General features: G+C 47.5%; 1 protein-coding gene across 1 annotated transcript; it reads right to left on the reverse strand.

Moving 5' to 3' along the window:
• Positions 1 to 857: 857 nt before the first annotated feature.
• Positions 858 to 26,875, reverse strand: GNL3L (G protein nucleolar 3 like). The gene is made up of 16 exons (XM_069463432.1): positions 26,784 to 26,875; positions 24,487 to 24,555; positions 17,813 to 17,853; positions 16,737 to 16,844; positions 15,845 to 15,961; positions 14,968 to 15,051; positions 14,667 to 14,802; positions 13,725 to 13,828; positions 11,571 to 11,715; positions 9,426 to 9,513; positions 8,747 to 8,921; positions 8,515 to 8,657; positions 8,062 to 8,198; positions 5,932 to 6,059; positions 2,745 to 2,964; positions 858 to 1,176 (listed from the first exon to the last, which is right to left on the reverse strand). Exons 2-16 carry the CDS (start codon positions 24,503 to 24,505, stop codon positions 1,094 to 1,096), a joined length of 1,728 nt encoding a protein of 575 aa, XP_069319533.1. The 5' UTR covers positions 24,506 to 24,555; positions 26,784 to 26,875; the 3' UTR covers positions 858 to 1,093.
• Between the last annotated feature and the right edge of the window lie 580 nt (positions 26,876 to 27,455).

Genomic DNA, 27,455 nt, shown 5'->3' on the forward strand with positions numbered 1-27,455 from the left:
GGAACTGAAATCATGTGTATAACGCGCCCCCCCCCCCCCCCCCGCCCAAAAAAACCCTGATAAGGTGAGAAGACTGTTTCAGTTGCAATCACCTACCCAGTCCCTTTCTGAGGGCCTCTGGCACTGCTTGGGCCCACTGTCCTTGTTTGATGGGGTAGGATCACCCAGAGAAGTTAGCTAATTATACTTTAACAGGGTGGCTTCCAGACACTGGAAAAGCAGTTGGTTGATGCACCCTCAAATATGGCAGCTCTCTTGAGGACAGTCTGTGAATAAATGGTGGCAGAACCTTCTTGAATCATGGAATTCAAATGCTAGTGCTGGATGAGACATGGGCACACAAGGGCAGGGCCCAGCCAGAGTACTTCACTTAAAGGGATTCCTCTAATTCACAATCTGCCTAGAAACGCCCCAAGACAGGACTTGCCCCTGAAGCACCCAGCCTCCCCACTAACAGGTTGTTTTCTCTTTGTGCTAACAAGGTAGTGCTTCCTACATACACTTCCAACACCAGCCAGGCTTGTTTGTTGCCTTCTTCCCTCTACCCTGTCCCCAGACTCTTCCAGAGTCATGGAAGGCTCATCATTATTCCCTCTGCTCCCACTGCCACCCAGATGAGGACCGGTGGACTGAGAAGGAAGATGTGTCGCCCGAAGCCCATTGCAGGAATGCCTTGTGTAAAATCTCTTGTGTGGTGGTAAAGAAGTCATAGCCCTCCCAGGGACCCCGAGGTCGCACATTCAGCTATTCAAGTTTTGTGGAAGGTCAACCCTCAGACCAGCCCAATCTACAGGGTGGACCCTGGAATTGAGGGTGGGAGATAAATTCTCAGCACCTGGGCTCTGCTGATAATTTCTTTTATTTCTTCTGTTAAACACAATAGGAGTTAAATAAAGGGTATCGGGTATGGCAGCTCTAGCCCCCTGGGATTATTTCTACTGAAGAGAGTGGAGGGAACAGTGGGGGGAAGCGGACACACGTTGGGGGAGGGATTATTTAATATGCAGGTGCTTTGGGGAGGACCAAACTATTTTATCAGTATTCCCCCATGCCACTGGAACTGGTGCTTGGAGGAGGGAGTGAGAGGAGTCCATCAGTCACCATCACTGTCATCACCATTGCCAGAGAGGTCAAGGACAGACATCATGGAATCAGACAGCTTGCTGGCGATTTTATCTGCAGATGAAGAAATACAGGTAATCTCTTGGTGGCTGGTTTGTCAACAATCAGCCCGCTGAAGTTGGCCTACATCTACTTTGCTCTGCACCAAGCTCCCAAACTGGCTCACTTACCCCCCTAAACACTAAACAAAACAACTGGGGAGCTGTTGGAAACCACTGCTCAACCTCACAGGTAGATCCATTTGTCTACCTGTGAAATGATCACCCCAACATAGCTTCTATCTTGAAGTTTCAGACTTACTGGGCTCCAAGTATCTTTGTTCCCTCCTAATACCCAAACAGTAATTTTCTTTTAGTATGTTGAACTTAGCACTTTGCCACTACCCTCAAAACAAAGCTCTCACGGCAAAGGAGCAGCATGGCAGTAAGGGCTTTGAGCCCGAATGCTCACCACGCACACCTCCCATCCTCCAGACACACCCTGGTGCTCCTCAGGATGCCCCAGTCTTCACCTCCTCCAGGAAGCCTTCTCTGCTCACCCCTACCCAACCACCATCCCCAGGCTGGGTTAGGTTCCCTCACCGTGCTGGCTGGGTCTTCAGCGTGATCACTCTGTGCTGCTGAGGTCTGTTTTCTTATCTCCTCCCCACTTCCTAATAAGACTAGGAGTTCAAGGGCAATTCATCTGGATTCCCAGGACTCAGTGTGAATCCTGGTTATGGAACACAATCTACCTCAAAGAATAGGGCTGATGGTGCCAATCAATCCTAGGTTTGCGTTTTGGCTCCATCAATTACTAGTTGTCTTACATTGAATGTGTCACTTAATGTCTCTAGGCTTCAGTTTCCTCACTTATCAAATGAGGACAAGACTTTTGCAATGAGTTAGTGAAGGTAAGTATAGCACGGAGATCTGAATGGGCCAGCTACACAATGGACCATCAATAAAATGAAGGGAAGTTCTTTTGTGTATTGACATGGAAATGTCCCTAAGATATACTGAATGAGAAAATGATGGGGCAAAACTGTGTATCCAGTAGACTAGCATTTGTGTAGAAAAAGAGAGCAAAGAACATAGATATTTGCTCGTGTATCTATCTCAGGAAAGGGACACAAGAAATTAATTAACTGGTTGCCTGTGGGGGAAGGCCTGGATGACTAAGGGATGGGAGAGAGATTTTACTATATGCCCTTTTTACACCTTTTAGATTTTCAATTTATTGCCTATTGATAAAGTAAAAAATAGATATAGCCTAAAAGCTACCTACACATAGAAAGTATCTGATAAATAATTAAATGGTGTCTATTTGATATATAGACTAGGCCAGTGGTTCTCCAAGTGAGGAACCTGTTAGAAATACAAATTCTCGGGCCCCACAGCTGACCTACTCAATTAGAAACTCTAGGGGAGGGGCCCAGAAATCTGTGTTTTAACAGACCCTGCAGGCGATTCTGATACAAACTAAAGTTTAAGAACCACTGAGCTAGCAGCTAAGCCTCCTAACCCATCCCCGCCCCCTAATCCTAGCCTGGAGCCGGACGCACAGAGACATTCATTCAGGAGCCCCAATCAATGCCCCAGGAAAGGACCCTTTTAGAGGTAGGGGTGGTCAGGTGCCCCCACCTGAACGCTTCTGCATCTTCTTCTTATTCTTCAGGGCAGCCGCCAGAGCCTGGCCTTGCTGCAAGGGGTCCGTCTCCGTGATCTTCTGCAGCACTGGGCGGCGGTCCGCTGAGCAGACATCCATCGCGCTGCTATTCCTGGGGCGGTGGTCCACATTGCGTTTAGCCCACCCCACCTGATTACGGTTCGGTCTGGTGCAATACCCAGTGAGATCTCCAATCTAGGGGGAGAGAGACAGGATAATGGTAAGCTCTTGACCCCCGGAGTACCTCCAAAGACTTCTACAGAGGTGTAGGGACAGGCTTGGATAAGCACAGGGAGCCTGGAGCCATGTGGAACTAAGCTCCAATTCTGGCTCCACCACACACTAGCAGGTGCTAAGTTAACCTCTCAGCCTCAGTTTGCTCATCTGTCAAATGGGGGGGCACGGAAAATGGGTAGCTTACATGGCTTAACAAGAACAAAATGAAAAGGCAGAGTTACTTGATAAATGACAATTGGTATTACATGATTCTTTACTTATGTGACCCTTCGAAGTCTATTCAATTTAACAAATATTTTCTGACATCTATTTTGTGCCTAGCTCTGTATGGGGCAATGCCGGGGACAGAGAAATGAGTCAGACTCCGTTATACCTTCAGGGAGCAACCAGGGTAAAGAAAATACAACCACCTATACAAGTCAGAGCAGAGTATGGTAACTGCCCACAGGGGAGAGGAAGGATGAGTTACTGAGAGGTCACAACTACTGATGCGGGGGGGCATTCCCAGCTGAACACTGGAAAAGCACAGAGCACTGTGGCACCAAAAAGGGTGTCTGCTGGGCAGGAGTTTTGAAAGGTCAATGTGGGTAGTAAAAGCCAATATTGATTTTTTTTTTTTTAGGTCTCATATATGAGTGTGAAAATGAAATATTTGTCTTTCTGTGCCTGGTTAAAAATAATAAAAAAATAAAAAATAAATTAAAAAAATAGAAAGAAAAAATAAATAAAGATAATTATCATCAAAAAAAAGGAGCAAATAAAAAAAAACCCAATATTGACAGAAGGCTTATTATGTGCCAGGTACCAGTCTAAGCACACACACACACACACACACACACACGCATACATATATGTATGTACGTAAGTATTAACTCATTTAATCCTTGTAAAAACACTGTGACAAACAAGGCACCTGAGGTCACACAGCTAATAAGCAGTAGAGTAAATTAGAACCCAAGCAGTCTGGCTCCAGAGCCCATGACCACCCACTATCCTATAGTGGGGAAAAGGCAAGATGGGGCAGGTCTGAGCAAAGCTACCATGCTGTACCACTCTGGGGTTGGAGCGGGGGCCATTCACAATATAGTATAGCTAAATGGTGTCTCTCAGAGCTGTGCAATGGGTGGCCTGAGTCTGGAACCTGTAGTACAGAGCAGGCAACTACTGCAAGTTCCTGGGGAAAAATGCTATGTTCTGGGGCTTGTGGGCTCAGTGAGAAATATTATTGGAAGGTGGCCTTTAACATACAACTTTATGCTGATTTTCCTTTAAGCAACAGGGGAACCTCTGAAACTATGTGAGGATGGGAATAGTGTGACTCCTGCCACTACCAGAGTTCAGACCTCATCTTCTCTTACAGACTCACTACAGGCTACAGTTTCCTCTCTGGACTCCTTACCTCCACAACGGCCCCTCTCTTTCTAATCTGAGTGTTACTCCAGCTGCCAGAGTGATGTTCTAATGTACAAACCTGACCATGTACCTTCCCTGCTTAAGAAACCCTTCTAGATTATTATGTAGTCATGAAAAATAAATGATAGCTCTTTAATTATGTGAATCTCCAAGATGAACGTATAAATGAAATAAGCCAAGTACAGATCAATATGAACAGTATGCTATTATTTGACTTAAAATAGCTATCTGTATCTGCTTGCATGTATGTATTTGTGTATATAAATATGGCATGTCTCTAAAAGGACATTCAAAAGTCTGCTAAATAGTGACTACCTCCAAGGGGACAGGATGGATGGGAGATAGAAGTAGGAGAGAGACTTATTTTCACTGTATACCCTTTAATATCTTTTGAATTTTATTCCATGTGTACATGTTACCCAGTTAAAAATGCAAACAAAAAGAAAAAAAGTAAATAAATAAAATGGGGGAAAAAAAAAACCTTGACTCAGAAAACATAACCAACTTTCAGTGTTTTCCTGTTACCTATGATTTAAAGTGCAATTCAATGCCTTCTGTGATCTGACTCCAGACTCATCTTTCCCTGCCTCCCACCCCCCACTACGGCCCCCACACACCACTAGCAATTTCCCCAACACGCCACACTCTCACCCTTTTGTGCCTGGGCATTAACATGGGCTGAGCCCCTGCCCACACGCTGCTGGCCCCCTTGCCGAGAACTCATCAGCCTTCAATGTGTGGCTCAAACAAAAATTCCCTGACCCGCAAGTAATAAAGGTTAGGGCCTTCAGAGCCATGCTGTCTCAACCTCAACCTCCACCTCCACCCCTACCCCCACCCCTACCCCATGAGTCTCCCATCACAGTGCAGATGCGTGCGTCTGAAACCCACTAAAATGTGAACTCCTGAAGGGCAGAGATGGGGGCACTAGCGTAAGAGGCTGAAAAAACCTTCCAGAGTCACATCGCACCCTGCAGGTTTTGAGTAGCAAGCCTCGGGCATATGGACTTGAGCATGTAGGTGCTGGGGAGCCATGAAAGGAATTTAGGGAGGGGAGGTGACATGGTCAGATTGGGCCATTAGAAACCACACAATATATGTCCAGGTGACTGAGGACTTAAAGCTTTACGGGAATGGTAGGGATGAAAAGAAGTTGACAGCTTCTCAAGAGATTTAGGAGAGAGAAGCCACAGGACTTGGTGACTGACAGTGGGATCCTGGATACTAGTTAGGGGGAAGGAAGAGTCATTTGCGATTTGGACAACTGAGTGGCTAGATAGTGAAACCTGTTCTGTGGGCTGGAACCAGGGCTGGGGAAGCTGCTTGAGAAAGGGCGCCTCCTCCTTGGACCTGTCATTGCTTGGCAAAGGATACACCAGGCCAGACATCCAGGAGCCCACAGGGAGGGAGTGAACCACCCACATCTCACCACATGGGAGCCAGGCAGAAGGGAATGACCACTTCCCAGAGCCCTGGGTAGAAAGGGTTGCCATGAAGAAAAGGGATAGGTACCTTATACACGATGGTTTTATTTTCAATGGCATCTGCTATTCTCATCAGCGGAGAATGGAGCAACTTGATCTCCATTTCGAGTGGGTCCATGTCACCCAACAGCTCATCAGATTCTCCATTGGCCAAGCCTTTAACACAACCAAAACCACTGTCAGGGCTCTAGCTCCACCCTGCTGCCAACCCCCTGGTCAGGCCTCAGCGGAAACAACATGTGGTTGCTGCCCAGAGGAGTCAAGTGGGGGAAGTTTTTCGATCCTGCTGAGAGGCCACACGACAAAGGATTAAATGCAGGGGTTTTGAGTAGGACCCTCAGATGCCTGCTGTGAGCTGGCCTCAGAGACTCAGTTTCCTCATCTGGAAAATGGGAATGCCACAAGCCCTATTCATACAGGGCTACTGTGAGACACGGCAGAGAACATTTGTAGTGCTCTCGTACGAGATGTTGCTCTGTAAATGGCAGCCACTGGGATTCTCTCCCTAGGATTAGGACTCTCTTCTCCTCTCTCTGGCCCCTTGCATGGAATTGGCCTCCACTACAACTCTCTTATGTGCCCATTTCCCTGGGCCTCACTGCCCTACAACTTTGCTCCCATCCCCCTCCCTGAGCCTTCTAATCCCTAATTCACCCTTCTCAATCCAGCACTAGGGCCAACTCCTCCAGGAAACCCTCCATCACTAACCTCTCCCCAACCCTATTCAATTTCCTGGACCTCAATCTTTTGCCAAGATGCATTTTCGGTGATGGAGCACCTCTTGCCCTCACCTCCGGCCAGGATCAGGCATCATCATAAGAATGCAAGCTCAAATCCCTCTCAACTGCCCACTTGACAGAAGAGGAAACTAAAGTTCAGAAACGGGGCTAACTCGCCAAAAGCCACATGGGGAATAAACTAGGAAGCAGGCAAGTCTTCTTGTTCTCCTGTGTAAGCCAAGGACACTAAAAGACCCAGAGCAGAAAAACTATGGCCCTCAAGAAAAACAGGGAACCTAGAAGGCAGGTAGTCATGGCTTTCTCAACCACCCAAGGGTGTCTACAGACAGGCCTAGAGAGTACTGAGCACCTTTGTTAGGCAGGGGAGAGAAGGAGGCAGAAGCCACAAGCCAGGGCCGCAGAGGGTAGTATCTGAAGAGAACAAACATTCTCAGGAGTTTCTGAAAGTCACACCTCTATAGCCCAGCAAATACTCGTCTTAATAACAACTAACATTTACTGAATATTTATTTACTATATGCTAGGTACTGTTGTTCTAAGTGTCTTTTACATTATTAAACAAACCCTCACAACTACCTTATAGGATGGGTGTTACTATCCCTGTTTTACAGATGATGTAACCGAGACAGGGAGAAGTGAAGTAACTTGTTCAGCATCACACAACTAAAAGGAAACAAAGCTTGGACTTAAATCCAGGCAGTCCCTAGCTTTGGCCCCCTAGTTACTTTGAGCTGGAAGAATCTTAGACAACAGGGCAGGAGAGCTGGTTCAAAGGCCACCTTGGCCTAACATCCTTTTGGCAAATGAACACCTTTCTGTGACTTGGATACCTCACTCAGCAATGAGAGGAAAGAAAGAAAATCTAGGAATGGACCCGAAATGACTGTGAAAAAGCTTACGGCAACATTAGAGAAACAGTTTCTGAGAATAACGTCTCAGTCCCTTCCAGGTCTCCTCAGACGAGAATGAAGCCTCACATTTCCAGAGCACCTTAGTAGGGGTACTAGGTACTTGGCCAATTTCTTTTGTATCTACCAAAAGCTCACAACCACCACCACCCCATAGCCCAGATTAGAATTCTCCACCTTGCAGGAAAAGAAATTAAGCTTAGAGCTGGTTAAACAACTTGCCCAGGCCAGGTGCAGTGGCTCACGCCTATAATCCTAGCACTCTGGGAGGCCGAGGCAGGAGGATCACTTGAGGTCAGGAGTTTTGAGGTTGCAACGAGCTATGATGATGCCACGGCACTCTAACCAGGGCAACAGAGCAAGACTCTTGTCTCAAAAAAAAATAAAAAAACACCTTGCCCAAAGCCCAAGCAGGGCCAGGGGGGGAGGAGGAGGGGGAGGAGGATATGCTGTCAGATCTATGTGGCTCCACTTGTGCAAGACCAAGCGCACCCACCCTCTCACACTTACATTCCATGGTGTCTTCATTGGCCTGCTCGGTATCCTCGATGTCAAAGACCTCAGTCATTTCCTTAACAATCTCAGCACTGAGATGGGCAGGCAGAGTGTGGGTAGGTGGTGGTAGGGTGTAGAAGCTGATCTTCCCACTGCATTAGGAGGTAGGGGAGATGGGTGGTGATGTCATTTAGAGAACAGATGACCAATCAAAGAGAAGATGAGTTCCCAAGCCAGAAACAGTGAGGGACAAGAAAACCCAGACAGTGGCTTCTGAACAATAAGGAGTTGCTGGATAATCACTGGGCATAAAGTCCCAAGTAGGAAATGACCTGGAGTCTTGGCCGTCCCCTGCCCTGGGACCCAAGAATACAGGTTGTCCCACCGACTGCAATGAACATAGATGAGCCCCATTATGGAGCTAGGCTTCCAGTGGGGCTTACCCCTTACCCCTAGCTACCACCTCACCTCACCCAGTCAGCCAGGACAGCTTTGGCTGCCTGCTCCTGACTGTATATGCCTCCCTTCTTCTTTTTCCCCAAGCGTTGGGCCACTGCAGTCAGAAAGTGCTCGGTGGTCTGGAACCCAGAGACACCATAATAGTTGGAAATCTGGTGAAGGGAGGAAGGAGAGAAGTCATGAGGAAGAATGAAGAGCCCTTGGAGTGGAGCAGGGCATCAGCCAGGGCCCTACTGCATACCTCCTCCAGGTTGCAGCGCTGCAGAATGGTCTCCACTGGGGTTACAGGGTCTGCCAGCTTCTGCACGTGGACGCAGTTGCGCAGGATGGTGCCCACCTCCGAGTTGGGGCCTGGGACAATGCCCGGAGCATCCAGCAGCCTGATGAACTTGTCCAGGAAGACCTCCTGCATGAATCTGGGGTGGGAAAGAAGGCCTGGATGAGTCTGGCATCCCAAACACAAAGTTGGGCTGGAAGAGCGGTGTAAAGGAGTGAGGGGAGGGTGTATCAGAGATGAAGGTGGAGAGATGGAGGGCTGCTGGGGGGGGCGCTCTGGGGCCCTATAGATCTGGGGCTGATTATAATCTTGCTGCTGCCACTGGGGACTGAGATGCAGGACCTTGGGCAAGCTTCTGACTCTCCAAGCCCCAGCTGCTTCATCTAGGCAAGGAGCTATTCATTAGTAGCCCAATCTTGCATGGCTGTTAGAAGGCTTCAAGGAGTTAATGGGAAGCACCTAGCTGAGCACTTGGCCCACATGTAGGGTGTGCCAGGTACAAGAGGGCTGCGAGATTCTTGTGCCTGGGGGAGCAATCAGAGGATGGTCCAAGATAAGGAAAGGGATCGGGGTCTTCGGGCACGGGAGTTAGGGGGAGTTAGGGTCAAGGAGTTGTAGAGTGGGGGAACAGGCAGGTGCTTACTTGGTGACCCCAGGAACGGCTCCCACACTGCACGCACGGCTGCGCTTCAGGCTATTGATCAGGCTGCTCTTCCCAACATTGGGAAGGCCTACAAAGTAGTAGCAGATGGCTCAGGGCAGAAAAGGCCCTCGGGAACATGCAGGCCAGCCTATGTGAGCGAGGCCCAGGCAGGGGCAGTGACCAGGCCACGAGGAAGCCAAAAATAGAGCCTGGCCCCCTGCCTTCCCATCCCACACGCTCACCAAGGCCCTAAAGGGTCCTTCTACCTCTCTCCTCCATTTGTGAGCATGCTAGGTAGACGATGTCCCTCTCTCTAGATGTGACACCCTCCCACCCACAACCAGCCTGGGAGAAGTGCTCAACACAAGGCCTCGGTGACATGATCCAACAGAAGGTAGACATCAAGAAGTGTCTATGAAACAGAGAACCATCTGTCCTTGTGCATAATTCCCCTGGAGGGGAATGGGGCTCTCCTCCAGATGCTGGTCTCTCGGTGCAGCTGTCTGCCTGCCGTGTGTGTTTTTCTGTTTGGGCATCTGTGAGCCATTCTCAGCCTGTGGATGTCTTTGTGTATTTCACCGTCACTGGGTCTCATTCTCACCATTCTCTCTCTGCACATGCTCGAATTTACATGTGTGTACGACTCTCTCATGTGTATGCCTGGGTGTACCCTTTGTGCGCGAAGGTTCTGTTCACGTCTCTTGGTCATTCTCATTCCAAATATAACTGCTTTTTCCTTTGTCTCTCTCCCAGTCTATTTCTCTATCACATCTTTGTTTCCCTGTGTATCTCTGTGCACGCCTGTATCTAAGCACCTCTTTCTCTGTCGCGCTCTCTCTCATTTTCTGGCCATCATCCTTTCTCGGATTCTCCCCACCCGGCCAATCCTGCCTCTCTTTGTAATTCTCTCTATGCCACCTCCTGCCAATCTCGACTGTCCACATTCCCTCTCTCTGTGAGCTAGTCCCTGTGTATGCCCCTCTGTATATGTTTCACTGTGTCTCCCTAACCTGTCTCTATTCTCTCTATGCACACACATGTATCTGTCTCCTCACAGACAAGTCTGTGTATTTGTGTCTGTGACTCTAGGTACATGATTATGTCGGAGAGTTGTAGTGTACCTGGGCACGTGTGTGTCTCCTATGGCTCTGTGTGCACCGGGGGAGCAGCGTTGGGGTGAGTATGTGGGGCAAAGGCTTGGTCTGTGTGCATTTTGCCTTGGGTTTGTGTCTCTAGATGTGCCTCCTCCTCCAGGTCTGTAGTGTGGATCTGTCTATGTACTAATGTGTACACGTTCCTCTGGATCTACAGCCTTGTTCCAGGCTGTTTCTATGTATCTCTCTTTGAATCAGTCTCTATTCTTATGTGTCTCTCTCGTTCTTTCTTTGGGTATGCACGTCTGCCTCTCCACATACGTGAGGTATCTCTATTCTTCTTCTATCTCCTGCAGATCTCTGTACATGAGCCTGTCTCTATGTCCCTTTTGGCATTTCTTTCTGATTATATTTCCTTCTTTCTGCATGCCTCTATCATTTAAATTTGTCTCCTCTTTCCATTCCCCACCAGCCCTGCCATCTGGCTTCCTACTTCTTTTTCTGTCTTCTTCTGTGTCTGTTCAGGTATGCATACCTACACCTTCTCAGTGTCCAGCTCTCTCTCCAGTGTCTTTCTCTCTTGGCTTCACTTTCTATCCCTGATGATCTGTCTCTGCCTCTCTCAATTTCCCTATTCCTGTCCCACTCTCCCTCCCCCTCAGTAACCTGGGTACCAGAACGGCCCAGGTTTGAGCCTTAGCTCTCCCTTGTCTTCCATAGGAATGAGCTCCACAAGCCCCTTTTCTCTTCTCTAGGCCTCACTGTTCTCATCGGTAAAGCAGGGATGGTAACCCTCCCTCCCACAGCTGATAGGATAAGATGGTGCCAGCTCCACGCTTGGTGGTCCATGATTCTAATACTTAATACCACAGTGGGGATTCTGAGTATGCCTTCCCACACTCAGCAATCCAAACTGCAAATCACAAACTGCTTTCTTAACCACCCTCTGCTTCTCCAAAAAGGCAACACGAAGTTCCCAGCATCCTTTCACCCAATGAAGTCTCAACCCAAGGACGGAGCCTGGGACCCATGACTGCTTGCCAGGCCTTACCCACAACACCCACACGGATGTGGGTGCGCACTTCACCAAGGCGGCAATAGTTCCCCAGAACCCTCATGAGATTTTCAGCTCCAAAGCAGGCTCTGCTTCTCAGCTGCGACTCAGAAGCCTGATCCACTGGCACACTGCAACGATTCTGGAAAATAAGGGATATTACAGAAGAGGCATCAGGTGGGAGATGTGGTCTGAGCCCAGATTTCCAATTTTCAGGGCCTCCATGTGAACCCTGAGCTCCTCGGCCTGAAACGGAAGGCTTCTCACGTAGGCCCTGAATGCCTGTCACTTCCCTGCTGCCCCTCTCCACTATCTCTGCGTCTCCAGCCTTCTCTGTCCCTGGCTACCTCTGCCTCAACATGTATCTCTTGCCTCCCTTGGCAAGGGCAGGATAGCGTCCTAGCTCTAGACAGGCCAAGCTTGAGTTCCAGCTCTACCACTCACAGGCCTATGCTTGGCAAAGCCTGTTTCCCTTCTCTAGGCCCTCCCCGCCTATGCAGGGATGAGATGGTGGCTGGCCCACAGCCTACCTTCCCTTGATTCCTCACACAGGACAAGGTCACCCCAGCCTCCATCTCTTTACTTCTGATGCCACTTCCTCTGCCCAGAATGCCCTCTCTCCTCTTTCTCTTCCGTTACTTACACACCACAGCATTGTTTCTAATCTCACAAAACTGGAATTAGCCCAGACGAGGTGGCTCATGCCTATAATCCTAGCACTTTGGGAGGCTGACGTGGGAGGATTGCCTGAGGCCAGCAGTTCAAGACCAGCCTGAGCAAGAGCTATACCCTGTCTCTACAAAAAATAGAAAAATAAGCCAGGTGTGGTGGCAGGCACCTGTAGTCCCAGCTACTCAAGAGGCTGAGGCGGGAGGATCGCTTGAGCCCAAGAATGTGAGGTTGCAGTGTAAGCTATGATGACGCTGCTGCACTCTAGCCCAGGCAACCAAGCCAATACCCGTCTCCAAAAAAAAAAAAAGGTGTATCCTTAAAGTGGAATACAAATGAAATACAGCTGTTAGAAAAGAATGCTTACCACATTTTTGCCATCAAAAAGCCAAAATATTTGTAAATGAGATATCATGTTTCTCAAAGATTCAAAAGTTTAATGCTAACAAGTAGTTGGCAAGGGTGTAGGGAAAGAGGCCCTCTCACAAATTCATCTAACTCCATTGGTGGGAGAATAAATTGGTACAGCTTTAAGGAGCACAATTTGTCAGTGTCTAGAAAAACGTAAAATGCATACAAAACCTAGGACCCAGCCACTCCGCCTCTCAGTACCTCACCTACACAAACACTTGCCCACATGACAAGGAGACATGTGTGAGGGCATTTGTGAGAGCCCGGGGTATAACAACAAAAAAACTGGAAACTAATTTTATTCATCGTCAAAAAGGTGCATCTCTATAGAAAGATCCCCCAGAGGGGAAAACAAAAGCGAGCTGCAGAATGGCCTACATACCTCCAAACAGTATTTCCTCTGTATATATATACATCTATGTATATACAAAGCACAGAATAAAGTCTGAAAGGATACACACCAAACTGACAATGGTGGTTACCTCTGGGTAAGGATAAGAGAAAGTGGAATTAGGGAAACTGGTGAAAGGGTATTTAAGCTTTATGTGTATTTGATTTGATTTCTACTTTATTTTTTAATAAGGTTAACACCTGGTACAAAACTGAAAAAAGTCCTCCAGCACCCAATTTCTCTCCCCAACAGCCACCGATGTTTCTATGATACCTTAATGTCCTACAATGGAAATGTATTTCTGCATTAGTAATATAATTAGAGAGGAGTGTGATTTGTTTAAAAGAGAAAAAAATGAATGGAGATATATATTTTTTTAAGTTAACAAGTAGTTAAATGTATTTTCAAAATTTCCTGTAGACAATATGGATTATCCTGACAGCTGAAAAAAAAAATACTTCCTGAAAAGTGATAATATAAGAAGGAGTTAATAAGGAAAGTAATATTAAGGAGTTAATATGGAAAGTAATATTAAGAAGTCACACAACAATGCAAAAAGCTCATAGTTCAAGGCCTAGTTCAATTACTAAAGCGTTGGAGGTCCTGGTCCATGTTATGACCCCCAACCTTGGTCCCAGGCTACCTGGAAAGAGGCTAGATGCCCCTGGGCCCACACTTACCAGGTTTTTGATCTGATGCTGGGTGCTGGCCTTGAAAGCCACAGTTGGCAGCTCATTCTGAAGGTAATCCAGCCACTTCTCCACAACCTCCTTGGGGACCAGGTCTGAGGAAAATAGGACCAGACGGGGCTAGTAAGGAGAACACATCTCCAAAGACATATCCACCCACACCCAAGCCTAGGCCCACCTCCCACCAACAGGTCTCTTTCCTGGCCCTGTCAGTCCCTGTCCAGTCCCCAAGTTGGAATTAGAAAGGACAGGCTGATCTATGGGGCCAGTTGGCCCTCCCTGAGGGGGCCTCTGTTCCCTCGGGGGAAATGAGCAAACTGGCGGTTTGGTCCCCCACCTTCTAAGACAGAGTTGCCAGGGCACCTAGATCATTCAAGGTTGGGCCAAATGTCAAGAATAACCCTGATAAGAATGGCTACCATGTGTAAAGTACTGACCATGTAAGAAGCACTTTATCACTAATTCTCACCACAAATCTATAAGGCTGGGACACTCGTGGGCCATTTTACAGCTAGAGAAATGGGAGTTCTCAGAGGTGACATGACCTGTGCAGTATCTCAGATAAAACAGCACAGGTGGGATGAGACCCAGACCCGAGTGACTCTTGAGATCCATGTTTGCTTCTGCACCAGTCTCTGGGTTCCAGCTTGGGGGAGAGGGGAGCTTTCCAGGATCGTCCAGTCACAGAGAAGGCTCAAAATGGCACACAGGCTCGGACTCCACTCCCAACTTGTGCTGCACTGTGTATGTGTGTGTGCGCATGTGTGTGCATTCAGACAACATTCCTGGCTTTGAAATTTGAAACAAGAATTTCTACCTGGCATGACTATTATAAATACCAGTGAGTTGCTAGGTCTCAGTGTCTGGTCCAAGTTAGACTTTCAAGAAGGCCTGGTTCCTTCCCTGTCTTACCCAATCCCGCCCAACACCTACCAATCTTGTTCAAGACCAGGACCAGCTTCTTGTTGCCCTCTGCCCGCAGGACAGACTCCTCCATTTGGAAGCAGCGGCAGCCCAACGGGTCTCTGGCATCCAGGACTTCCAGAAGCACATCAGAGTATTCCACCACCTGCAGGGCAGACGACAGGGGGATGAAGGCAGGCAAAGGATTGGGTAGTTACACAGGCCTGTGAAAGAAAAGGTCTCCATCTCATTCAGGAAAAACAGAAATGGAGAAGAAATGGGACTGGATTGGGACCCTCCCCAAAAGGCCTTAAAAAATGGATCCCTGTACCTTATGGAACTCCTTGTAGTAAGCCTTCCTTGTGGCCTCATCATCCAGCTGAGGAAACATATTTAATTCCTGCAAAACTTCCTCCTAAAGGACAAAAAAACAGAATGGTCCAGAGGACGACAGGGAGAAAGAGAGGGAAAGAGCCAGGGCTTTGGAAACCATAGGGGACTTGGGAAGCCAAGTGAATCTCAGCCCCCTGAAACGTAGCTTTGACCAACCAACAAATCCAGGAGCTAGAACGGCCAGAGCCACGTGGCGCATGGCGTGCCTATATACACGTATGTGTCCGAGCACCAGCTGGAGGCCTCAGTGTGCACATGGGTGTGGAACAGCGGAATGGGAGAGGGAGGTGTGAGAAAAACAATCTATGGGGGCCATGGAATGAGGCAGGCAAAATATGCACTGTATATCAGAAAAGGAAGTGTGACTCGGCAAGTGCGTATTCTGTGTGTGAGACAAGAACATCTGCCAGAAAGGCAGCAAGAAGCCCTAGAAGGAAGATGACACCCCCTCACACATTCTCCTCTCTGTCTCTCAATCATCCCCTCACATTCTCACTCCCTGTCCTCCTACCCATGTCCCCTAGTCACACCTCTCCCAGCCCCTGACCCCACTGCCAGCCCCAGTCTCTGAGTTCAAGCTTGGGAGAGAGGAGCTCTCCAGGGATGTCCAGTCCCAGGTAAGGCTCAAAATGGCATTTTATCTCCCACTCTTCCTCCCTCCCTCTGTTTCCCCGTTTTCCATCCTTTCTGTACTGGTTCCCTCCTTCCCCTCCAACAACCTTACATTCTCCCTCTTTCCCCGCCACAGAATAGTACAAGTCGCCTTGGTGCAAACCCACAGCAGTCCCACCCAGGGGCAAGGGGTGCTCTCTTACCTTGCGCTCAAACTCCTCCTGGCGTCTCAGGACATCCTGACAGTAAGTCTCCACGGTCCTGCGTCTTTGTCTCTCCTGCTCCCGGGCAGCTTGCTGCTTCTCCCTCATCTCCTCGACCTAACAAGTGAACACACACTGACACGGTAGCTGACTGGGTCTGCAGTCTAAGGGAAGGATGCGTGACAGACAGAGGGAACAGTGTGACATGGCAGAGGTGGGAGGAGCAGGGGCACAGGAAGGAGACGGATATTAATTACAGCAGGAGATGAGGATTTGAGAGAAAGAAAGAGAGAGAGAGATGAAGAGAGGGAAAGAGTGGCAGAGAAAAATAAAAACAGGGTGTGCGAAGCAGAGAGAGAATGCATTCTAGACAGAACTACTTAAGACCAGAGGGGGAAAGACGCCAAGGTCCTGGGATGTTTCATCACTTAAAAGAGCAGGAAGAGGAAAGAACAGCAAGAGACTGCAAAAGACAGGTCAAAGAGGAAGGAGAGCGAGGTCAAAGACCTCCACGAGAGTGAAATGATGAGAAAGTCAAAGTTAGAGTGCCTCAAGGAAAGCATGGTCCCAAATGCTGAGCATTCCACTAAGATGAGGGAAGAAAACCATCCGTGAATGTGATGGCAGTGAAGGCACTGGTGAGGCCAGCAGGGGTAGTTTCAGTGGAGCAGTGTGAGCATAAGGCAGACAGCAACGGGCTGGGAGGTAAGGGGGAGGTGAACAAATGGAGACACTAAATCCACTATCAATGTAACCTCACTCTTTTCCCCCTTCCACAAATAGCCCCGACAACCCTAACAACTCTGGCCTTTGCCCTTCCATCCAACACTTCTACAGACCTGGCATTCAATTCAAGCAGGGCCCCGTCTCTCCCCCAAGGTAAAGTGCTTACCCTCTTCTTCTTTAATTCAGCCTCTCGATTAGGGTGATCATTGGAGTGAACAATCTGGGGAATCAAGGGCACTTTGGAGGCTGCTTTCTTCCCATTTTGCTTTGCAGGCTGGTCACCACACAAGAGAAAAAAAATAAAACAGAGGTAATCAACCCATGGAAATCATCCCCCCACCCCAAGGAAGAGGGGACAGAGGTTAAAGCTGCTCAGAAGTGTAGTTGTGTAGTTGCTGGGAGGAGAGGAGTGGGCAAAAAGGGCTCTGTCCCCAGAGATCTTCCATCTGGCTGGGAAGAGCCCCCCTCCCCTAGCCAGGCAGAAACTGACTAAAGAACTCGGTGTGGAGGGGGGTGCAGCTGGGAATGTTTCCTAAGGCCCAGGGAAAAGCTTTCCAGATAAGTAGCTCTCAAAATGTGGTCCTCAGACCAGCAGCACTGGGGAACTTGCTAGATACACAAATTATAGGATGCTGTGCCAGACCTACCGAATCGGAAACACTGGGGTGGGGCCCAGCATCTTGTGTTCTCACTAGCCCTCAGAGCTGGTTAAAGTTTCAGAGCTTTACTCACACTAAAATGTGAGCACTCAAGCCTTCTCTAGACCATACCTTCTTCTCACTGCTCTATTCCAAGCCTCACTTACCCACACCTTTCCCAGTAGGACCAAGAGACCCAAGAGCTAGGGCCAAAGGTGATGTTTTGGCCTCCCTCCTCCCTACAAGAAACAGAGACTTGGGAATCAGAAAGACTCAAGTCCCAGCTGTGTTACCTTGAACCTAGGAACTTTCTCACTGAGGAAGTTTCCTCATCTAAAAAATGGAGATGATAATCCCTACCAAGGTAAATCAAGCACAAAGCAACATATGGCTTGTGGTGGGAACTTCATAAATGCTGCTGATTCTCTGCTGCAGTCACTCAGAAAAGGGCAGGAAAGAGAGATCCACTGATTCCAATGGGGTATTCTGTCCAGAGTCACCCAGCATCTACTGGGTTTTGTGGGCCTCTCCCAGGGCAGGCAACGTGTTCCTGACCTTACCCCCAGCAAGGAGTATATTGTACCTGGGGGTAGCGCCAACTTACCTTCTTGCAGCCTTTGGAAGCTTTACCTGGCTTTTTATTTTCTACAAAAGAAAAAAATATATAAATAAAAGAGCCATCGTCCACCAATCCAACATTTGTCGACAACTTTAATCAAGGCCAGGCCACATTGGGAACCTAGGAAGCCTTAGACACCATGTCTGTCTTTATCCAGCACAAGACAGAGATAGAGATGGCAACAATAGTGTCAGAGGAAGTACTGGATAGAATATATCAAACATTATTTCAATGCAAACTGACACATTCTGAAGGGAATACTGTAAAGAGAGTGACCTGAATGTGTGCTTGTAACTCCTCTCCCCCACCCAGCCCCAACTTCCTGCTGGGGGCAACTCAATAATTTCAGGGCCAGGCTGAGGTGAGAGCGCTGGCAGCATGGGAAGGTAATCTGAGGGGTCCTAGCCAGCTAAGCCTGGGCAAATGCCCTCAGATGTGGGGAAATAACTATCCCTTCCTGCTGATCCTGCTCAGACCACTGCCTCCAAAGGGTCTTGACCTACTCTAAACTGCGGCCTCCCTTAGACACAAGAATGAGAGAGCTGCCACTTCTTCAATCATGCCTTCACAAGGCCCAGGAACATAAGAGGCCTCATCCTCTCCCTTCAATGAGAAGTCCCATCTGTCATCCCCTGAATGGCTTCCCTTAATTCTCACCACCTTCAAGGGGGAAAGGAGTTCCTCGAGAGGGAGGAGGTTCTACACGGCCAGAATATATACAAACAAATATTTGAGCAACTCAAGATTACCACGCAGACAACAGGCTCCACAATCACATCAGGTGGCTCCCACTGAAGCAGAGTTAACATGGGAAAAAGAAGTTAAATACTAGTAAAAATTCTTAAGGAGATTCAAGAAGATACTTCAAAAAAAAAAAAAATACCCAAAACTTGACAGTGAATTTTTAAAAATTCAAAAGCCAGACACGGTGGCACACACTTATAGCCCCAGCTATGCAAGAGGCTGAAACAGGAGGATATCTTGAGCCCAGGAGTTGAACCAGCCTGGGCAATATAATACCACATCTCTTCAACAGATGTGGTGAAAAACAGAACAGAAGCTAGAAGACCAAGGGAGAGGGCTTACTTAAGACAGAACAAAAATCCAAAGAAATGGAAATGATGAGTGAAAATATAAAATAAAATATGGGGAATGCACCCAGGAGAGCTAATACCTAAATAACAGGAATTCCTGAAAGAAAAAAGACACAAAGAGAAGCAATAATTTTCTTAAATAACAGATGCAAGTTCCTTAAGTTGAAGATAGGCCTGAGGTTTCTCATACTGGAAAGGCACAGGGAGCATCAAGGTTAACAACCAAAAAGACATACTCTGGGCATGTCCTAGTGAAATTTCTGAACTCCAAGGATAAAGAGACAAAAATTCCAAACAGGAGTTTTCAGCAAATGAGAAAGAAGCAGACAGCCTTCTCAAATCTACAACCCTAAAAACTTAAGATGGAAGAAAAACTATTACAAATTTCTGAGAAAAGGGACTGTGTTCCAAGCCAAACTCTTCTACCTGACCAATAGATCACTCTTATGTGAAAATAAGAGAAAACCATTTTCAGATGTACAAAGATTACCACCTGTGTTTCCTATCTCGTAAAACTACTGGCAAAAATAAAAATTAATTCAGAATAAAGATCTCAAGCTAAAGGAAACAAACAGTGGTGGGCAGGGAATCTATTAAAACTTATCCAGCCAGGTGCAGTGGCTCACGCCTATAATCCCAGCACTCTGAGAGGCCAAGGTGGGAGGATCGCTTGAATGAGCCTGAGCGAGGGCAAGACCACGTCTCTATATAAAAATAAATAAATAGGCCGGGCGCGGTGGCTCACGCCTGTAATCCTAGCACTCTGGGAGACCGAGGTGGGCGGATCGTTTGAGCTCAGGAGTTCGAGACCAGCCTGAGCAAGAGCGAGACCCCATCTCTACTAAAAATAGAAAGAAATTATATGGACAGCTAAAAATATATATAGAAAAAATTAGCCGGGCATGGTGGTGCATGCCTGTAGTCCCAGCTACTTGGGAGGCAGAGGCAGGAGGATCCCTTGAGCCCAGGAGTTTGAGGTTGCTGTGAGCTAGGCTGATGCCACGGCACTCACTCTAGCCTGGGCAACAGAGTGAGACTCTGTCTCAAAAAATAAATAAATAAATAAATAAAAATAAAACTTGCCATTAATTCTAAAAAAGAAAGCTGTTTCCTAGCACTCTGGGAGGCCGAAGTGGGAGAATCTCTCAAGGTCAGGAGTTCCAGACCAGCCTGGGCAAGAGCGAGACCCCATCTCTACTAAAAAATAGAAAGAAATTATCTGAACAACTAAAATATAAATATAAATATATAAATTAGACGGGCATGGTAGCACATGCCTGTAGTCCCAGCTACTCGGGAGGCTGAGGCAGAAGGATCACTTGAGCCCAGGAGTTTGAGGTTGCTGTGAGCTAGGCTGATGCCACGGCACTCTAGCCCGGGCAACAGAGTGAGACTCTGTCTAAAAAAAAAAGCTGTTATGTGGCTAAGAACTATAAGACATGTTAAAAAAGGATTCTTAAAATCCAAGAAGCATATGTATCATAAGGAAACAGCTCAGAACTAAAACACCGAATTACTTCAACAAAATCCAGGAATCAATCAATACAGGTTGGAAAAGCAAAAGCATGAAAGCACGCTAAAAGGTTTTGCTTTGGAAGGGTAGGATACAAATAGTCATTATTTAACTTTGGTACAGTGATAGAGAAAAATAAGGCAATAAGAGGAAACAAACAATAAATTAAGATGGTAGAAATCTGACCAGACATATAGATCCCACAACAAACAAATGCAAATGTGTCGAATTTCCCTGCAAAAAAAAAAAAAAACACAAAACAGACCCCAAGTCTCCTTTTCTTCCAAAGTACTCGCGTTGCAACAAAAAAGAATGTGAGGTTTGGAATGAACCAGGTCTGGCCATTTTACTCAACCATTTCCATCTGCTTAAGTTTCCTGGAAACTGAGCGCCTGCGCTGGATACAGGCACACAATGAAAGAAAATGCATCACTTAGAGAGGAAAAGCATCTGCTTCAGAGGGGAGAAGAGAAGGGGGAAGGAGAACACAGGAAGAGGGGAAGGGTGCAGTCAGTCCACCCCGTCACAGCACCACAGCACTCAGGAGTCTCTGCTCATGGGTTTTTCAACAGCTTCAGAAAGGAAACAGCTACCATTTTATAGCCAGCAGCCGGAGGTTCTTATTCTGGCTCAACAACCTAGCTATGACCTTGAAGGATTTTTTTAAATCTCTCTGAGCCACAATGTCTGCATCCACCAGCAACATCTATGCCTAAAACCACCAGTTCTCTTAGGTGTTGATCAGTGACTCGGGTGGGACAAGGGAAATATACATAACCTAAACATTTGTACCCCTATATTATGCTGAAATAAAGAAGAAAAAAATTAAAAAATAAAGAGTACGAGCAAGGAAAAAAAAAACCCACCAATTCTCAATCTATACTCAAAGACAGATCTCTCCATTCATTCATCCCTCATCTCCCATACTCCCACCCCCAGATGTCCCTGTATACCCACTGTTGCAATGACTGCATCCCCCTACCCTCCGTCTGCTCTTGCATCAAACTTCCCACGATGCCCTCTGAAACTGCCAGTCGGGTGATCAAGCACTCATATAATTCTTCAGCCTCTCCCTGGAATCAATTCCCCAACCTCCTGCCTTGAGACTTGGCTTTCCCAAAGCCAGTGCTTCATTTGCAGGCCTCTCAAAAGACACATGGTTATCCTGGGGTCAGTAGGTAGGGAAGGTGTTTTCTGGATTCACCATTGCCAAACTCAGACTATTTCTTCCTCTCGTTAAAAAGGGAAAAAAAATAGGATTAAAAAAGCCCTGCTCTTTTTGAGGCCCCCACCACGCTGCCATGCCTGTCGTCTATGAGTCACTTTTTCTCATTTACTGAAGCATCTGACTCATAGCTTTACTTTCGATCCAACTCCTGCCACCACCAACCTGGGTGACTTTGGAGATCACTGGGCAACTCTTCCAACACCCCAGGTTTCCCACTTCCTTGACATCCTCACCTCCAGGGATCTTCACGCCCCCCCTTTAAATAACCACTCAAAAATGTACAACAGTTAAAACTGGCCAGGCAGGGTGGCGCATGCCTGTAGTCCCAGTTACTTGGGAGGCTGAGGCAGAAGGATCACTTGAGCCCAAGAGGTTAAGTCCAGCCTGGGTAACATAGTGAGACCCTATATCTTAAAAAAAAAAAAAAATTGTGTTTGAACACTCTTTGAAAGACTCCTTGACAACCTTTCCAGACATCATCATTAACATTTGGGTCCAAGGTATCCCTAGCCCAGAGGACAGAGAGCTGCACCACACAGTACCTCCCCCATCTTCCCCAGCAATCAATCCCAGTTAGTCTGATCATTATTTAGTTGCAATTTACCAGTGAATGTCTTTGTTTTGTGTGCACATGGAATGTTTTTCTATTTAATTTTCACCATTTCCCCCCCTAATGTAGATGTATAGGATTATTCTTTATTTTTAACAGGTAACAGACATATGGTTCCAAAATAAAAAGATATATTCTGAGAGGTCTCCCTCCCACACTCATCCTTATCCATTGCAGTCCCATCACTGCCACAAGAAACCACTTTATAAGTTTACCATGCATCATTTAGTCTCTTTTGCAAATACCAATATATATTCTTATTTTCTCCCATAAAAGGCAACATACTATAGTCCTGTCAGCCAACTTGCTTCTTTCACTTAACAAATCATGAAGATCTTTCATCTAATAGTCTTTCCATACAACAGCCAAGATTCTTATGTATGCATTTATATCCTACTTTAAACAGATAATTATTCTTTTTCATCATTATCAATATTTTTATTATCTGGTATTATATGTTCCTAAATAATTAATCTTGTTCATTTTCCTTGTGTTACTTGTAAATATAATTATTTTCTTTTAGTATTAACAGTATGATTCTTGACGAAATTTCTTATGATTATATGAAGAAAATGTATTGAATTTTTTTTCACCACGCCCTCCATAGATGGGACCACCATTCACATAGAAAACAGGACCATTCCTAGCACTCTGGGAGGCTGAGGCGAGTGGATCGTTTGAGCTCAGGAGTTCAAGACCAACCTGAGCAAGAGCGAGACCCTGTCTCTACTAAAAATAGAAAGAAATTATATGCACAACTAAAAATATATATAGAAAAAATTAGCCGCGCATGGTGGCGCATGCCTGTAGTCCCAGCTACTTGGGAGGCTGAGGCAGGAGGATTGCTTGAGCCCAGGAGTTTGAGGTTGCTGTGAGCTAGGCTGATGTCACGGCACTCTAGCCTGGGCAACAGAGTAAGACTCTGTCTCAAAAAAAAATTTTTTTAATAAAAAAATATTAAAGAAAAAAAAAAGAAAAGAAAACAGGACCATTGGGTTGTGCAATCCTCATCCAGTCTACCCAATGTGCTATCCAAATATTATCATTTTCTATGTGGACCATGGCAAGATAAAGGCAGGGAACCACAGAAGCTGACCTGCCCTGACACCCTTGGCTCCCCTTTTATAAGGGACAATCTGTGTGTCACATTTGTCTTCTCTGTCTATGGTGTAGGCATCATGGTGGGAAGAGGGGGAACTGAGTCAGCACTACTGAGACACTCCAGAGCCCAACACATAGTAAGTACCAAAAGACCAGGCCTGGTTATGCTGAGCCCTCAGGACACAACGATGGATCAGATGTGGAGGAGACAGACCCAATCATACAACATCCATGGCCTATGAGTGCACAGAGTGGAAACCAAGGGAGGTGGTTAACAGGGAAGGATTTCCAGAGAAAGTGAGGTATAGTTGAAATCTGAAAAACAAGCAAGAGCTATACAGTTCAAGAATGAGGTGGAGGGGAGGGAAAGAGTCCTGAAGGTAGAAAGAATAGCAACTCGTCCACGTGGTCTGTTTTGCATTTAAGAAAAAGCCAAAGCTCAAGAGAAGTCAGACAACAATTTGGTAGCAGGACAGTGCATGCATCCTGGGGGGCTAAATTCCAAAGTGAAATGAAGAAGCTAAATTTTTTAAGCCAATACTTAGAATACTTACAGAGTGCTTGTTATGTGTGGGGCACTGTTCTAAGTATTTTACCCCTGCTAACTCATTAAATCCTCACAAAAAGCTATTAGGTAGATACTATTAATATAACTACCTCTGTTTTATAGATAAGGAGACTGGAGTTAAGTAACTTGCCCAAAGCCACACAGCTAGTAAGTAGGAGAGCTGAGATTCAAAACCAGTCTGGCCCCAGTGTCCACACTCTTAACCACTGGTACAATTTATGGTATTAACTTAAAGGTACAACTTATAAAGAAAAATGTTAGGACATGTTAGGATCACAAGCACTGTGATATGGTATTTACTGCTATTCATCTCAGATCCAGTCATTGTAACCTTGCTGAGCCTCAGTTTCCTCATCTGTAAAATGGGAATAGGGGATAAGGAAGCATTACCTTACAAGGAAGTCAGGAGTTCAGCAATGATACCATATGTAAAAGACCACACGAAGTGATCTGGAACATACTGAGCAAATTTTAAACGTTGCTGTGAAATACTATGAATATTCATTAAAAGCACAGGATTGGGAGGGGTGGTAAAGGAAACTCACTGTGTCTAAGTTTCATCATGACGACGACGAGCTTGAAAGCAGTTAAGTTCAAATCTGCCTGCTTTCTTCCTGTCAGAATGAGAGGAGAAGCAATTTGAAGACAGAGCTGGGAACCACAATGCCACAAGCCCCCAAAGGTAAAATAGAATAAAGAGCATGATGAGAAAGTCCTAACAATTAGGGAAACTGGGAGAAGGGGCTTTATTGGAGCTAGGACCTGGTATGGCTTAGGCCACACAGGGAAGGCAGTGTCCCACTACCTAAAGGGAAGGATAGGCCTAAACCTCTCCTCCTGGGTGGAGTCAGTGCCTCAATACATGGGGGGGAGGGGGCGCGCCGGTGTCCTTCGTCCTTAATCCTCCACCCTGTAGTGTTAGGTAAGGTTCTAGTGCTAAATCCGTCCACACTCAGGGGAGAGGGGCATATAAGGTTGGTCTGTTTCTACGTTAGGTGATAATAGTGTCTCTTTTCTAGATGAGATACAGGGGATTCTGTAGCTCATCTACCCTGGGAGAGGTGGGAGGGAGATATAGATCCCAGGAGTCTACCCTGGGGAAAAGGGGCCCGAGAAGAGAGCTTCTTACCTGGGTGTCTACGTGGACTGAGGTAAGTGAAAAATCTTGGAGAGGGGAAAAATCTGTGTTTATTATGTGCCCAAGTCTGTACCTCAGCAATTCGGGGGTGGGAGGGGTTTACTATCTGTCCTACTCTGGGGTACAGTGACACTAAGGAAACACACACAGCAGCTATGTGCCATCTCTGCCGCACAGAGGAGAAGCACAGGTCTGTATATCTCTAAATCGTGGGGAGGGAAGAGGAAAGGTCCTGGGTCTCTTTACCCTGGAGAGGGCTGACTCTGCTATGAGATGACATTAGTGCCACAGTAACAAAGACAGAAACTGTGCAACTTTGAATGAGTGGGGTCTGCACCTCACCGGCAGTGGGCTATTCTAGACCGTTCCATGGTAGGTAGACTGGGATGGTTTGTGTATCTTTTATGTGGGTTGAAGTCGGCAGCAGGCTAAAATTGAAGGGAGGGAATAGAGACTCTGGTCCTCTGCATGGGTGGGGGGTGGAGGGGGTAGCCAATGCAGCTATAAATTCAATAGAGCAGCCCTTACACTTGGTGGGGGGTGTCTGTGATTTTACCCTGGGTGGAAAGAGATCTGAGCTCTTCTACCTTGGGTAAGGGGGGGAGCCCACATACACTGCGCTGCACTGCAGTGTGATGAGTGATGTCACTGCCTCTCAACATTACAGGGAGGGGAAGCCGCATTTCTGCTCCTATGGAGTCTCTCCCTTACTACATTTGTTTATTCTAAATTCTTGTGGGGGAAATGATCTGTGTTTACCTCAAACGGGTGGGGACAAATCTGAGCTCCTCTACCCCAGGGGCCCTGTCTCTTTGTAGATTAGGGTCTGTTCCTGTTTGCTGCGAGGCACTTTGGGGGTTGGGCCTTTACAAATTCGGTAAAACACTGTCTCTTTACAGAGGTAGGGATTAGGTCCCATTCTCCACAATGGGGACTCACTCTGGCGTAGGAGGAGGGGGAAATTGGTTTGGTTCTGCATAGGCTGAAGCCTGTGCCTCCAACCACTTAGGGGAGGGGTGATCTATGGTCTCTGCAGGAGTCGGGGCGGGGCTTCCGTCAATTACTCTGCAGGAGTTGGGGAGGTCTCTAGGTCTCTACACGAAGGGGAGGGGGTTCCCTCCCTCTGCATATTAAATGTTTCTAAGCTCCTCTATACTGGTGTTGGGGGGAATATAGCAAAGCCTCTGTCCTGAGGGAGTTGCTGCCTCGAGGATGTCGTAAGCCAAGCCTACGAGGTGATTTAAGCCGGGAGAAGTCTGCGCCACTCAGCTGAGGAGGGGGATATGTCTCTCTATACGGTTGGGGTCGATGACGCCACACCTTTGGTGGGTCGATGTCTGTCTACACGGGGCGGGGCGGGGGGAATGCGGAATGGAGCCTCACTATCCTGAAGGGCGGAGGTCGATCGACACTTGTCCACACAAGTGAGGCCTGTGCCTCTCAACATAGTGTCCAGGGTCTACACCTTTCTAGGTGGGGCGAAGCTGGGCCCTTCTACCCCGAGAGAATGCAGTTCGATGCGTCTCCACGTGCGGAGCGATCTCTGCCCCTCTTCAGGGCCCTCCTACCCTGGAAGGGAGCCGGCATCTAGCTCTCTATTCCAGGCTGGCAGGCATGTCTGGTTTCACCTGCAATAAACGATCCTAACCGCCCGGCGGGTGAAGTGAGCGCTCACCGTGAGAAAAGAGGAGAGCAGTCTCTTACCTACACTTCTGGCGAGGATCTGAGCGGAGAGGGTACCACAACTCCGCAGGCCCAGGAGATGCGTTCGCGCCGCTGGGCTCCGACTTCCGGAACGCAGCCGACTTGCGGCCCACAGTTCCGTCCGCCGCGCCGCCCCCGCAGAGGCGGGGCTTGGGATTGACGGCTGGCGCCCGCCCGTCCCTTCCTCGCGACCACGCTGGCCCCGCCTCCTAGCCGCGGGTAAGTAAGGAAACAGCGGAGGGGGGAGCGGGGAGGGAGGGGAAGAAGTATGGGGAAGCGGCGGTTCTACTGATGTGGCAGTGTAACCTACTTGCAGGCGAAGCTCTTGTGTGCGGACCTGTGTCTGGGATTAAGTATGCGTGTTCCCAAGTTTACTGACCAGGCAATCACTATGACTGCATTAGACAAGAGTGGGGCTGGCGTCTTTGTCTGCCTGGAAGATGGCGACCGCAGAGTCTGAGAAAATGGCCGCCTGTGTCACATGTCTGCCTATTTCCCATCTGAAGTGAGGAGTTGGTTAGCTGTTCCCAAGAACCTTCTCGGCTACTAGGGCCCTAGACAAGCCTTGAGCACTCCCAGCACATTTTGCAGAAGCTCAGATCCATGGCCAGGCCCAATCTGAGCTGGAGCAGGAGCCAGAAAAACTGAAAACCTCTCCCACCCGTTTTCCCT

Source organism: Eulemur rufifrons, chromosome 30 (genome assembly GCF_041146395.1).
Source record: "Eulemur rufifrons isolate Redbay chromosome 30, OSU_ERuf_1, whole genome shotgun sequence".
Classification (NCBI taxonomy): Eukaryota; Metazoa; Chordata; class Mammalia; order Primates; family Lemuridae; genus Eulemur; species Eulemur rufifrons.

Bases quoted from the DNA above. Each gene is read 5' to 3' on its own strand.
- GNL3L (XM_069463432.1), bottom strand. The intron at 16,845-17,812 runs GTAAGTTGGCGC...TGTGGTGACCAG, and splicing joins CTTCCAAAGGCTGCAAGAAG to CCTGCAAAGCAAAATGGGAA. The intron at 8,922-9,425 runs GTAAGCACCTGC...TTCCCACCCCAG, and splicing joins GCCGTTCCTGGGGTCACCAA to ATTCATGCAGGAGGTCTTCC.